The sequence below is a fragment of the Gobio gobio genome, assembly GCF_949357685.1.
Source record: "Gobio gobio genome assembly, chromosome: 25".
In the NCBI taxonomy this organism is placed as follows: Eukaryota; Metazoa; Chordata; class Actinopteri; order Cypriniformes; family Gobionidae; genus Gobio; species Gobio gobio.
In genome coordinates this window covers 29,547,819-29,561,174 of record NC_137121.1, presented here as the reverse complement: position 1 = coordinate 29,561,174, position 13,356 = coordinate 29,547,819, and the positions used below count along the sequence as shown (strand labels likewise).

General features: G+C 40.2%; 1 protein-coding gene across 1 annotated transcript in view; it reads right to left on the bottom strand.

The window, feature by feature from the left end:
- abtb2b (ankyrin repeat and BTB (POZ) domain containing 2b) overlaps positions 1–12,083 on the bottom strand; it is a 69,867-nt gene extending 57,784 nt beyond the window's left edge. The window contains exon 1 of the mRNA XM_079809877.1: positions 10,789–12,083. Within this exon, the coding sequence (XP_079666003.1) occupies positions 10,789–11,644 (856 nt within the window). The 5' untranslated portion in view covers positions 11,645–12,083. The remainder of the gene's footprint in view (positions 1–10,788) is intronic.
- Between the last annotated feature and the right edge of the window lie 1,273 nt (positions 12,084–13,356).

Here is a 13,356-nt window from a genome sequence, read left to right as displayed (position 1 = left end):
CCATTCCTGATTTCTAACACACACTCACAGCGCTCAGCGTCGTCTTGCGGCTATCCTAGCAGAAACGAAAGTAGATGCTGTGTGTTTTTTCCATAGTTTTTGGTTTATATGTACAACCCCAAATCAGAAAAAGTTGGGACAGTATGGAAAACGCAAAAAAAAAAAAAAAAAGAAGTGATTTCTAAATTTACTTTGACTTGTATTTCATTGCAGACAATATGAACACAATATATTTCATGTTTTGTCTGGTCAACTTCATGTCATTTGTAAATATGCATCCTTTCCTGTCATTCAGACCTGCAACACATTTCAAAAAAAGTTGGGACAGGAGCAATTTAGGGCTAGTAATGAGGTAAAATGGTTAAATAATGATGTGATTTGAAACAGGTGATGTCAACAGATGATTGTCATTATGATTTGGTACAAAAGCAGCATCCAAGAAAGGTCTAATCCTTTAGGAGCAAAGATGGGCAGAGGATCGCCAGTTTGCCAACAAATACGTGAGAAAATTATTGAAATGTTTAAAAACAATGTTCCTCAAAGAAAGATAGGAAGATATTTGGATATTTCACATTCAACAGTGCATAACATAATTAAAAGATTCAAGGAATCTGGAGGAATTTCAGTGCGTAAAGGACAAGGCCGCAAGCCTAAGCTGAACAACCGTGATCTCCGATCCCTCAGGCGGCACTGCATCAAGAATCGTCATTCATCTATAAGCGATATCACCACATGGGCTCAGGACTACTTTGGCAAACCTTTGTCAAGTACCACAATACGTAGTTACATCCACAAATGCCAGTTAAAACTGCACTGTGCCAAAAGGAAGCCCTATGTTATCAGTATTTCAGGTATTTTTTGAGAGGAATGGACGCCGTGTGCTCCGGACCAAAGAAGAAAAGGATCATCCAGACTGTTACCAGCAACAAGTCCAAAAGCCAGGGTCTGTCATGGTATGGGGTTGTGTCAGTGCCCTTGGCAAAGGTAACTTGCACTTCTGTGAAGGCACCATTAATGCTGAAAAGTACATAGAGATTTTGGAGCATAATATGCTGCCTTCAAGAAAACATCTTTTCCAGGGACGTCCATGCATATTTCAACAAGACAATGCAAAACCACATTCTGAACACATTACAAAGTCCTGGCTGCGGAGGAAGAGGGTACGGGTACTTGACTGGCCTGCCTGCAGTCCCGACCTGTCTCCAATGGAGAATGTGTGGCGCATTTTGAAGCGCAAAATGCGACAACGAAGACCCCGTACTGTTGCCCACCTTAAGACTTGTTTGCAGGAAGAATAGGACAAAATTACACCTGAAACACTTCATCACTTGGTGTCTTCAGTCCCTAAACGTCTTTTAAGTGTTGTGAAAAGGAATGGCAACATTACAAAGTGGTAAATGCTTTACTGTCCCAACTTTTTTTGAAATGTGTTGCAGGTCTGAATGACAGGAAAGGACGCATATTTACAAATGACATGAAGTTGACCAGACAAAACATGAAATATTTTTTGTTCATATTGTCTGCAATGAAAGACAAGTCAAAGTAAATTTAGAAATCACTTCTTTTTTTTTTTTTGCGTCTTCCATACTGTCCCAACTTTTTCTGATTTGGGGTTGTAAATTGCGTGAACTTATTTCGTCCATTAGATTGAAAGATCTGAAAAAAAACCCCATATATTTACTTGCCCACAGACCCTCCCCTCGAAGAAATCAGGACAGAAGAGGTTGAAAGTGGACAAAAGAGACGGATTAAAACACCAGGTGTAAACGGAATGTCTCTCTCGTCTACTTGTGATCCGATTGACCAAAACCCATCTTAGTACCAGGTGTAAACAGGGCCTTAGATACAATTGAGGGTAATCCCAGAATGAAAAAAACACCTCATGAAGCGAGGTCTTCAATGTGATTAATGGTAAAAAATCTAATATTTGTGTTATATGCTCAAGAGAGCATCGTATTGTTAGCTTAGCCACTCGCTAGCATCAAACTCTACTGTAAATCAATTGTGAGTCGAATCTCTAGTGTCCTTCACATGCAATGACTACTGCAATACACTTCTGGCTGGACTTCCATTGTGTGCGATCAAGATGCTTCAAATGATTCAGAATGCAGCGGCACGTCTTGTCTTCAACACGGCCAAAAGGGCCCATGTCACACCTCTCTTCATCTCTGCACTGCACTTGATCAAGTTCAAGGCGCTGATGCATGCTTACAGATCCACCACAAGCTCAGCACCTGCATACTTCTCCTCGCTCCTATGAGTCTACACCCCCACCAGAAGCCTTCGCTCAGCTAAGGAGCGACAGCTCGTGGTACCATCATGGAGAGGCATGAAATCCCTTTCCAGAACATTTTCGTTCACCGTCCCTTGCTGTTGGGCTCTCCCCACCTCCATCCGGATTGCAGAATCGCTGACAACATTCAAAAGACAGCTGAAAACTAATCTCTTCCATTAGTACTTTTAAAAACCCCAACATTTTCCTCTATTCCATCGCTAGTCTAGCTTATGCTACTCTAAGCAATGTCCAAAGCTTAGTATTTCAAGTACTTTTTGCCTCTTCATGACGGATCGCTTCCTGTATTCCTCAGTTGGATAAAAGCGTCTGCTAAATGAATGAATGTAAATGTAAATGCAAAGTGCTATAGTTTTGGTGCACTTAGAGTTTCACTCTATCTAGTGTGTTCCATTTCAGTCACTTATGAGGGTTCATGTGAGTTAGGCAACTACCAATTTTTAGATAATGCTAATCACTAAATAATAAAGTTAAAGAACAGTTTCAAGGAGCTCTCTTGAAATGTCCCCTTAAAATGTTTTTGAACTTGTGCTGTTTTTAGCCGCTAGTAAAGAAATCTTTAGCTTTTTGTACAGCTGGGCCTTTGGTTTTGGCTTGAAGTATGCATAAACAGTGCCACTGACCATGCAAGATGGTGTTTTCCTTATTACTGCCATCCTAAATCCATGAACGATAAAAATAACCTCCACAAGACAAGTGCACTAGCCTGCAGGCTTCATATTCAAAAAAGAAAGTGTTATTTTAGTGTTAAAATGTTTCAGTCAGGGTAGCCAATGTACGAAAGCGGTGCCAGAAATTCCAAGATCGCCCTGAGTCTTGTTTAGCCACAGATGACAAGGGACAAAGTTCACGTCCAGATCTGGGTCGAGTTCTCAACAGTGAGAAGCGAGTTTGAGGAGTCAAGTATGAAGATGTTTTCTCCATGAATCACTTAAGCAGTCGCTGCACACTCAACTGCAATGTGAATATCAATAGCAACTATCAGTCGAGAGAAAACTATACATTTAGTCCACCTCCTGACCTTTATGTTCATTGGATTTTAAATGGGACGCTGGTACAGTGGGCGCCTTGTTAAAAGCATGTGCGTTCACAGAAACGGCTCCAGGAAAGAAGGACTAAAGTAAATAGAAAAGAGGCAGAGAGGGGAATGGAGTGTGTGTTGGAGAAAGTGGGAGTGACTTGAGTTGGCAAAGAGAAGTAAGTCATAAAGACTTCCAGATGTGGGGCTGGTTGGCAGATGATAGAGAAGAACTTTTGTAGCAAAGGACTATGAATTACTCTGAAAGTACCTAGCTCTGTAGTCTTGTGAGTAAAGTTACTTCCATCACAACAGTAACCTTAAAGTAATTTTACTTCATAACGTGATGTATTTTGAGTGAAATGGTAAGACAGGACTTTATCTATCAGGAACTAATTTTACTGTGAAAAGTCTCTCCATGGCCACATTTACAATACATGGTTAAAGTGACCCAATTCCATTTTTTTCCTCCCATGTGGCACAGATCGGATGTGAGCTGCAAATGTGTAAGTAGGATAAAAACACATGGATTCCGATATTCTCAGATATGAATTGTATACGTGCATATGCGTCTACCATGATCAGATATTTCCCTGTCAATGAAAGTCGTACGCCAATGAAAAAGTGACGGTGGCGAATGACGTCAACGCAGGTGGACACCAACCGTGATCACATGACTCTTTTCAATGGCTCAATGGAGGACGAGGGCTCAACCCAATGTTTTGCTGACCTAAAGATGGTGCAGAAAGCAAAAACTTGTATTATCATTTTGTCTGCGTCCATTGCAAATCATGCCGTTTTTACTTCCTTTTAGGCCTAAGCGTTTCCGGGTCAGTGTGTCTACCTTGGGTTGTTTCGCCAAGTGTAGAGTGTAAATGCAGATATCAGATATGGGTCATTTTTAAAAGAAGATGCAAGCTGGTCATCAACAAATTTGATGTAGTCAAGAAATCCCCTTCTCTGGGAGTTTGATCTGATCAATCATAAAGCCGAATTCACCATTTTGTCCAACAAACAAACCAGACAGGAAATTTAGTAGATTAAAGGGATAGTTCCCCCAAAATGTAAATTCTGTCCTCATTTACTCGCCCTCAAGTTGTTCCAAACCTGTATGATTTTCTTTGTTCTGCTGAACACAGAAGAAGATATTTTGAAGAATGTTTGTAACAAAGCAGATAGAGCAACCATTGACTACCATAGTAGAGAAAAAAAATACTATGGTAGTCAATGGTTGCTCAATGGTTACAAACATTCCTCAAAATATCTTATTTTGTGTTCAGCAGAACAAAGAAACTCATACAGGTTTGGAACAACTTGAGGGTGAGTAAATGATGACAGAATTTTCATTTTTGGGTGAACTATCCCTTTAATGCCAGTGGACTTGAACTTGAAATGGTGTATATTGACGTCTTTTTGTATTGACTTTGAAGACAGGGAATTAAAAGCAAACTACACAAACTTATAAGATAAGTGCATTGATCCATGGTAATCAAGGCTGTTTAAAAGACATTCTCAGGCGCAATAATAGCAGCCAACAAAAAAGCATGTTATGAATAATCTGCTTGCAAGATGCTTTGCGTAATCAAGTACTGTGAACACAGTCTGAAAGGCCACTGAGTCACAGCTGAAATCATCAATGAGCCACATTAAAGGCATTTCAGATTCAATCTACTGCACTTGACCATGGAAACGCAGTGGATCAGATGCCCATTCATCAACAGAAACGGCACGCGAGGGTTTTGTGAAGTGCACGCGCAGCACTTTGTTTAACACGCCTGCCCTGAAAGCACATTGATCTTTATGGACCGATCTAATTTGATGCCCACATGGTCATCCCAGAGAAAGCGAGCCGTGTAAGGATTATGCAGAGCTGAGATCCTGACTACCCGTGCCAAAAAAAGAGCTTTTTGCTAACGTAGCCTAAATATTGCACCCACACTCCTCTGATCTTTTTTTAATTTCCCACTGCCTCAATAATGGTATGGAAATCGTTTTAATGTTAGCAGAGTTCTCACAGCTAGAATAGAAGCAATGTTTCATTCTCTTCAATCTGTAACATAGCCGAAATCAGTTAGCATCTTAGCTACACTGTTGGGGCATTTCAATGTTTCAGCTCTTCAATCTGCAACATAGCCGAAATCAGTTAGCATCTTAGCTACACTGTTGGGGCATTTCAATGTTTCATTCTCTTCAATCTGTAACATAGCCGAAATCAGTTAGCATCTTAGCTACACTGTTGGGGCATTTCAATGTTTCATTCTCTTCAATCTGTAACATAGCCGAAATCAGTTAGCATCTTAGCTACACTGTTGGGGCATTTCAATGTTTCATTCTCTTCAATCTGTAACATAGCCGAAATCAGTTAGCATCTTAGCTACACTGTTGGGGCATTTCAATGTTTCATTCTCTTCAATCTGTAACATAGCCGAAATCAGTTAGCATCTTAGCTACACTGTTGGGGCATTTCAATGTTTCATTCTCTTCAATCTGTAACATAGCCGAAATCAGTTAGCATCTTAGCTACACTGTTGGGGCATTTCAATGTTTCATTCTCTTCAATCTGTAACATAGCCGAAATCAGTTAGCATCTTAGCTACACTGTTGGGGCATTTCAATGTTTCATTCTCTTCAATCTGTAACATAGCCAAAATCAGTTAGCATCTTAGCTACACTGTTGGGGCATTTCAATGTTTCATTCTCTTCAATCTGTAACATAGCCGAAATCAGTTAGCATCTTAGCTACACTGTTGGGGCATTTCAATGTTTCATTCTCTTCAATCTGTAACATAGCCGAAATCAGTTAGCATCTTAGCTACACTGTTGGGGCATTTCAATGTTTCATCTCTTCAATCTGTAACATAGCCGAAATCAGTTAGCATCTTAGCTACACTGTTGGGGCATTTCAATGTTTCATCTCTTCAATCTGTAACATAGATAACTACCACTAACCCACTTTGCTATGTATTGTGCGCTGCTTTTGCTACAAACATGGATGATGAGTTCTGCTGAGATAAAATACTTTTCTAAGCAATCTAACAATTAAAGAAGTGAAAAAGAAAACTGAAATTGTCTCAAATTGCAAAGTGTCTGAGTAGGTACTACATTTGATGAGGAACAACAGGTGTGTTCGACTTCAGCAGGATGTTGTCATTGTCATGTGACCTACAGAGTCAGTTATATCTATTCACACCCATTCACAAATCCCCTCCCATGGCCTCATGGGATAGATATGTGATCCGGGATTTAATAAATTCAAACATATTACTCATCTCGCATACTGTTTTTCGCCTGTAGGGATTGAGGAAGTATGCCTATTCGGACACAGGGCTTACACTGAAGGTGGTAATCGAATCATAGGCCCTTGTTTACACCAGGGGCATCATTTATAACCATTTTGTACACACAAAACAGGCCCTGGAAGAGGCATACACCACTTCCTATGCATAAGTTGTGATTTATAAAAACAAACTTGACGGGAAAATTTGCGCATCTGTACGCAAAATCTGACCCATGTGTACGAACATTTAGGAGCCCGAGCAGTTTGGCGACAACGATGGTGAGCTGAGGTACTGCGCAGATGAAGGAAAACCACTTTAAATCGTCCTAATCATAAATACAGTGCATGTTCACAATAACAGTTTAAATAAATAAAATAATTATTTAGACTTTGATATACACATATAGATTAATTGGAGTTAAGCACTTAAATTACATGAAATCATTATCCAGAAGTTACACATTTTTTTATATTCTAATAAATAGAAATATTTGTAGTGGCCCCTGGTGTTTTAAATTGGTCTCTTTTGTCCACTTCTGTCCTGATTTTTTCTCGAGGGGAGGGTAAATGTATGTGTTTTTTCAGATCTTTCGATATAAAGGATCGATTATGATCACGAAAGGAGACAATAGAAAAACCTATCGAGCTTTAGTTTCTGCTCTAATAGCCGTAAGATCACACCGAACTAGGGCTGTAACGATTTGACCAAAAATAAAAACCTCGATTAATTGAACATTTGACCTCGATTACGATTAATGAACGATTATTTTGCTTTTTTTGCCCTCATAAGGTTTTTGAGTAAGTTCACTGATAAGGTTTGCACTGTAAATATTTTCTACTATTATAGGTGGATTTTTTTTTTCTAATGAAAAAGTGCATTTCTTTGTGATTTTAAAATACTTGAAGGAAACGGTTAACTTTTAGCAGTTATTGTCTATGGGGAAGATTTCTGCTTGTTGTACATTAGATACAAATAAATTAACACTGTAGGCCTACATTACATTTATTTGAATGCATTAATGAGAGAGTGATTGTGTGTGTGAATTAGGCTACTCATACCGTCTCTATTCATTATGAAGCTGTGGTTTGTACTTACTGCAAAGGTATTAAAATGTATGCCTATAATGGTTGAGTTTCAAAGCTCCTTTAGTGACTTTAGTCACAGGACAGCGTTGAGACTGCGTTTCTGCGCTCCTCTCGGCGCGCGATCTTCACGCGATGTTCACGTGATGTGCGAGGCTGCGAGCTTCTGTCAGTGTTCAGTGTTCGTTTGTCACAATATATCAGGCATTAGTTCAACATAACACACATCTGATGGTCGAAACTCGCTTTAATGTTCAAACTGGCAGGGCTTAAACCACATACAAATGACAAGCTTTGTGAGGACGCAGGTGACAGAGGACTGCCTTCAGGGCGCGCGCGTGTGTTGTCAGAGACGCGACACGACTCGGTTCTCTGTGTCACAGAAAAAAGCTGAGCACTGAACGGAGAAGTTTTCCGTATTGTTGTTTTTGAATAATGCACAATCACTTTAAATGTTGAAACTGGCAAGCCTTTGAACGCATACTTGACAAACTTTGAGCATGAAAGTGAAAGCGATCTGGCTTCGGGGCTTGCGCGCGCCGTCTCTCTGTGTGTGTGTGTGTGTGTGTGTGTGTGTGTGTGTGTGTGTGTGTGTGTGTGTGTGTGTGTGTGTGTGTGTGTGTGTATGTGTGTGTGTGTGTGTGTGTGTGTGTGTGTGTCAGCGCGTAGGTTATAAGAACAGCAATTAACTGACCTGTATAAACTGTGTAAAACATGCAGTTACTATAGTGATTCTGGGCATCTATAAACTGCTCCTGCATCTCTCTGTGTGCCTGCAAACTGCACTTGATGTGACTGACGGGGCGGAGTCACGTGAAAACCGAAATAACTGACATGGGAAAAATACGTCGGTTAGAGGTTGTGAATGTCGGTTTCGGTTATTTTTCACATTTTGCCAAACTTGGGTCTTCATCCCATCTGGCTTGCGCGCTTCCCATAATGTTTCTGCATTAGGTCAGTAGGCGGTCTTTTGGGCTGTTCGACTACCCCTGGAAGTGGACAAGCTCAAAACGTTTTAGGCCCTGTATTTGGCGTCATCAACTTGTGATCAGATCAACCAAAACGCATCTTAAAGGAACACGCCGACTTTTTGGGACTTTAGCTTATTCACCGCATCCCCCAGAGTTAGATAAGTCCATACATACCATTCTCATCTCAGTGCGTGCCATTACTCTGTCTGACACACACACCGCTAGCCTAGCTTAGCACAAAGACTGGAGGTAAACGGCTCCAGCTAGCCTACTGCTCAATAATGACAAAACGCCAACATTTTCCTATTTACATGTTGTGATGTGTATAGTTACATTGTGTACTAAGACCGAAAGTCCCAAAAATTCAGCGTGTTCCTTTAATACCAGGTGTAAACTGGGCCATAATTAGAGACGATAATATCATAAGAGCTGTTTTGACTTTTGACAACCAGAACACCCAACAAATTTGTTGTTAAAAAAACACTCGAAACAACTTAGCAACACAATGGCAACCCTAATGTGGTGGTGAATTATGCACAGGCAAGCACAACTCTAATTTATTCAGAGAATATATAAATCTAGTACACACAGTACACACATACTGAATTGTATGTGCATGTCAAACCGTCACATCAACCACTAATATAAGATTGGTCCTGAATGACATCACGACAGATCATAATGAATTCATGAGTAATGATGATGAAAGACGGACAGTGATGCATCAGAACCACTTGTTTTTCTTTCCAGATATGGTTTGTTTTCCTTCCCTTGGTCTGCTCAAACAGGAAAGTGCTTGTAAAAAACCCATGCTCAATGCTGGTAAACCACAGACAAATCAAAATGCAACCTAGATGCAGAACTTGGCAGAGAGGGGTAATTCTCAAAGCTGGAGAAGAGGAAGTGTGTAATGACCTGTTACAGGCAGAATGATGTAACTGACCTGTGATTTCTGTACATTCGTTTTCATTTTCATCGGACCAAATGTCAAGAAGACTAATAAGGAAAGCTATCAACATTTATGTGGGTCTACCAACTGATTGCAAATTCAGTATTTTAGTACAAATAACTCACACCAAATTGACATTTTGAACAATCATGCCAGTATTTCGTTTTTAAACTAGTTTGACAGGTACTCATTTATTATAATCAACTGGTGTGGCCGTGTTTCTCATGAAGATGATGTATGAAGTAATTTCCCAAGAAGCTTTCCCACGCAGGTGTCTGAGCACAGGTGTAGTTCGTCACATTAATTATGATCATTACTAACATTCCCAATAATGTTTCACAACCACGATAAGCCTTTGCATTGTTGAATAATCTTAAACACAACAAACCTGTGAAATGTTTTGATTATTGTTATCTTTCTTCAAATTAATAAAACTTAGTAAGATACACGTTTTTAAGCGTCCAAATCAGTGCTGTTTTAATGTCTTTCATATACTATTATTTTTATATTTCCTGTTTTCATTTTATGTTTAGTTAAATTCTTTGCGTTGTTTTTAACAAATGTTATTGTGTGAAGTTTATATATTATATACAGTATGTATATATATATATATATATATATATATATATATATATATATATATATATATATATATATATATATATATATATATATATATATCGTAATACACTGCCATTCAAAAGTTTGGGGTAATAATAATAATAATAATTAATTAATTAATTTAATTAATATTACAAAAAAATTCACAAAAATATGAAGCAGCAAAACTGTTTAATATTAATAATAACAAAAAAAATATTATTTAGCACCAAATCAGCCTGATTTCTGAAGGATCATGTGACACTAAAGACTGGTTACAGGAATAAATTATATTTTAAAATATATTATAAACAGAAACCAGTTAATTGAAATTGTAATAATATTTCACAGTATTACTGTTTTTACTGTATTTAGCTCAAATAAATGCAACCTTAGTAAGATTAAGAGACTATTTTCAAAAAAAATTAAAAACCTTAATGTTTCCAAACTTTTGACTTTGGAGGTGTGCATAATGTTGACGGATCAACCGTTGAGGGGTTTCATTTCCACAACATTTTAGCCAAATCTGCCCACTAACCCACAAGGAACTGATGAGAGAAACAGTTTAGGCAACGGTGACAGCGAAGTAGCACCTACCATTGGCGTTCTTCCCACAGATGAGATGCTCATAGTGTTGCAGGACACCCCATAGCTCGGCATCATTATTGATGACCCCCTCCAGCGCCTCTGCTGTCAGGACGCAGCCGGGTGTCGCGCCTTCCCTCTCCGCCATCAGCACGCGCACGCCCACCTCCTCCACCAGCGCCTCCATACACGCGGTCAGGCAGATGGCCGCGTACTCGTGGATGCGCACCGCGATCCGAGTGTCCACCATCCAGCGGAAAAACCGTCCGACGGAGAACACAAGCCCACACCGGGCTGACTTCCCCTTGCGCAAGAGCTCTCCAGCGCTCATGTTGTACATAGATATGGCCTTCACAGTGGCCGAGACGCAGTGATCCGCCAGCGCCCAACTGAGCACCAGGCGGATCGCGCTTTGGACCTCGAACCGGGTGCATTTACAGTGCATGACACTGAGCCGCTGCGCCTCTCTGGAAATGCGGATGAGCGCTCTGCGCATCAGGGTGGCCAGTCTGCGCACAGCCTCCGCGGAGAGCGAAGCGCCCTTCCCCGCTCCTTTACGCACGACCCTCCCCACATCCTCCTCCGTCCACGGGAACTCCTCCAGCTCCGGTAAGCGTGGGCACTTAGAGAAAATGTCCTCTGGATCCTCGGGAAGCACTGTGTTGACTGTATCCCAGCTGTTGTTCCTACTGTTCATGGATCCGGAGAAGTACCACCAGTTCCCCCGGTGAGGGGTGTTCATGAACGCCTGCGAGTTTGACTTGGACGACGACAGGCTTAAGGACTTACACGAGTCCCCTGCTCCATAACCAGAGTCCAGAGTTAAATCCTCCAGAGTTTTCATATTTGAGCTGTTTGTTCCTGCCATTGCTGCTGGTTCCTGGTGTTTTTTTTAAAGGGAACCGGAGAGCCGATGAGACTTTCCAGCTGCGCGAAACTCAAGCTGGTTCTACTGGTTCAGCTTCTTGACATTCATGCAGCAGTTTATTTGATACACTACTGACCAAAAATATCTTGCGTGAAAGTTTGAAATGTCCAAGTTACATCTTCTGAAAAAGAAAATGTTTGGGGAAACTTGCTTACCTCACCAAATGTCCATTCCCGTAAGAGCAGTGAAGTGCGCAGTATTTCCCGTTTACCATCCAGTTCTTGAAAATAATAGTCCGAACTGGACAGAAAGTTTAGAGTGGAGATCCATCAATTTAGTCGAAATCGGACGCTCACGGTATCCTTGCAGATAATGCAGAAACGGGGGATGTTCCGTTCTCACCACACGCCTCTTCTTACTGGAAACTCATGACTGAACTGAAAGCAGAGAGCGTAGAGAGTGTAGTGGTGTTTGATTCGCGAGCGAAACGATTCATTTGAACTTCTGAACGACTCGTTTGGAACGACTTGGAAGCGTTTGTCAATCACTCCACCAAACTCGTATCTACTTTTGAGAGGCAAAAAAAAAAAAACACTCACATGTTACAACCAACGACACTGTTAACACGGATTCAAATTTTAGCTTTTTAGAGGTTTACAACTAATCTTGACGGTAGCCATTCCATAGTTTTTTTTTTTTGTCCTACTAAGTCTATGGCAACTGTCTGGTTAACAACATCCTTTAAAATATCTTCTTTCGTGTTCAACATAAAACATAAAAATGTTTGGAACAACTTGAGAAGTAATGCCATAATTTTAATTTTCGGATGAATCGCTATAGCAGTCGCCGGGAGTCAATCAATCAAAATTGGGTTTCTCAGAAACATGATTAGCCTATTTTGATTATTATGTTCATATCGTTTTGTTGTATATGATTTTAAAACGTTTTATCTTAATCGTTAGGCTAGGCCTTATCCAATTGTATTGTAAACGGTCGTTGTAGGATAGGCCTAGCCTTCTTTTGTGTATTTTGCATTCGTCTGTTGCTACCACGTGTTCCCGGTTATTCATTTTGTGCCAACTAATGACCTGCATTATCAAGAGAATAAATACAATTATATTGTATTGAAATCAAAGTAGACTTGAAAGAATGTTATTTCAATTGACGGTGCTAATCGCCGATCCTCATCTAGCCTTAAGGAATTTGCATTAATTGTGTTAGTCTGGGAGATTACAATGGCATTCACACACTCATTATCTCATTTATCAGCTGTGCTTCAGGCTAATGACTGAACAAATAACGCGGATCTTAAGCATTTGGACAAATGTAACAATAACACTTTTTATACTTTCATCAAGTCGAAGTGCTTGATGAAGTATACTGTTCCTTCCTTGGAGCACTTTTGATAGATACTGACTGACCACTGCAGACCGGGAACACCCCATAAGAGCCTCAGTCGTCTAACCATCACAATTCGGCCCTTGTCAAATCATCACACTGCCTCCTCATAATGAGTCACTGAAAGCAAAGTCCCTCAGTAGGCTATGACTCTTATTTGTCTTGACATACAAGTATGTAATGTTTACATTGCGCATAAGCCTGCCCCACCCGTCTACACTGCAGGTAAATTCTTTCGTTTGTCTTTTTTCAGAGAGTCACAATAGATTTTTCACATTCCCGGTGTTCTCAAAAGAGGAAGTCATCATAGTTGG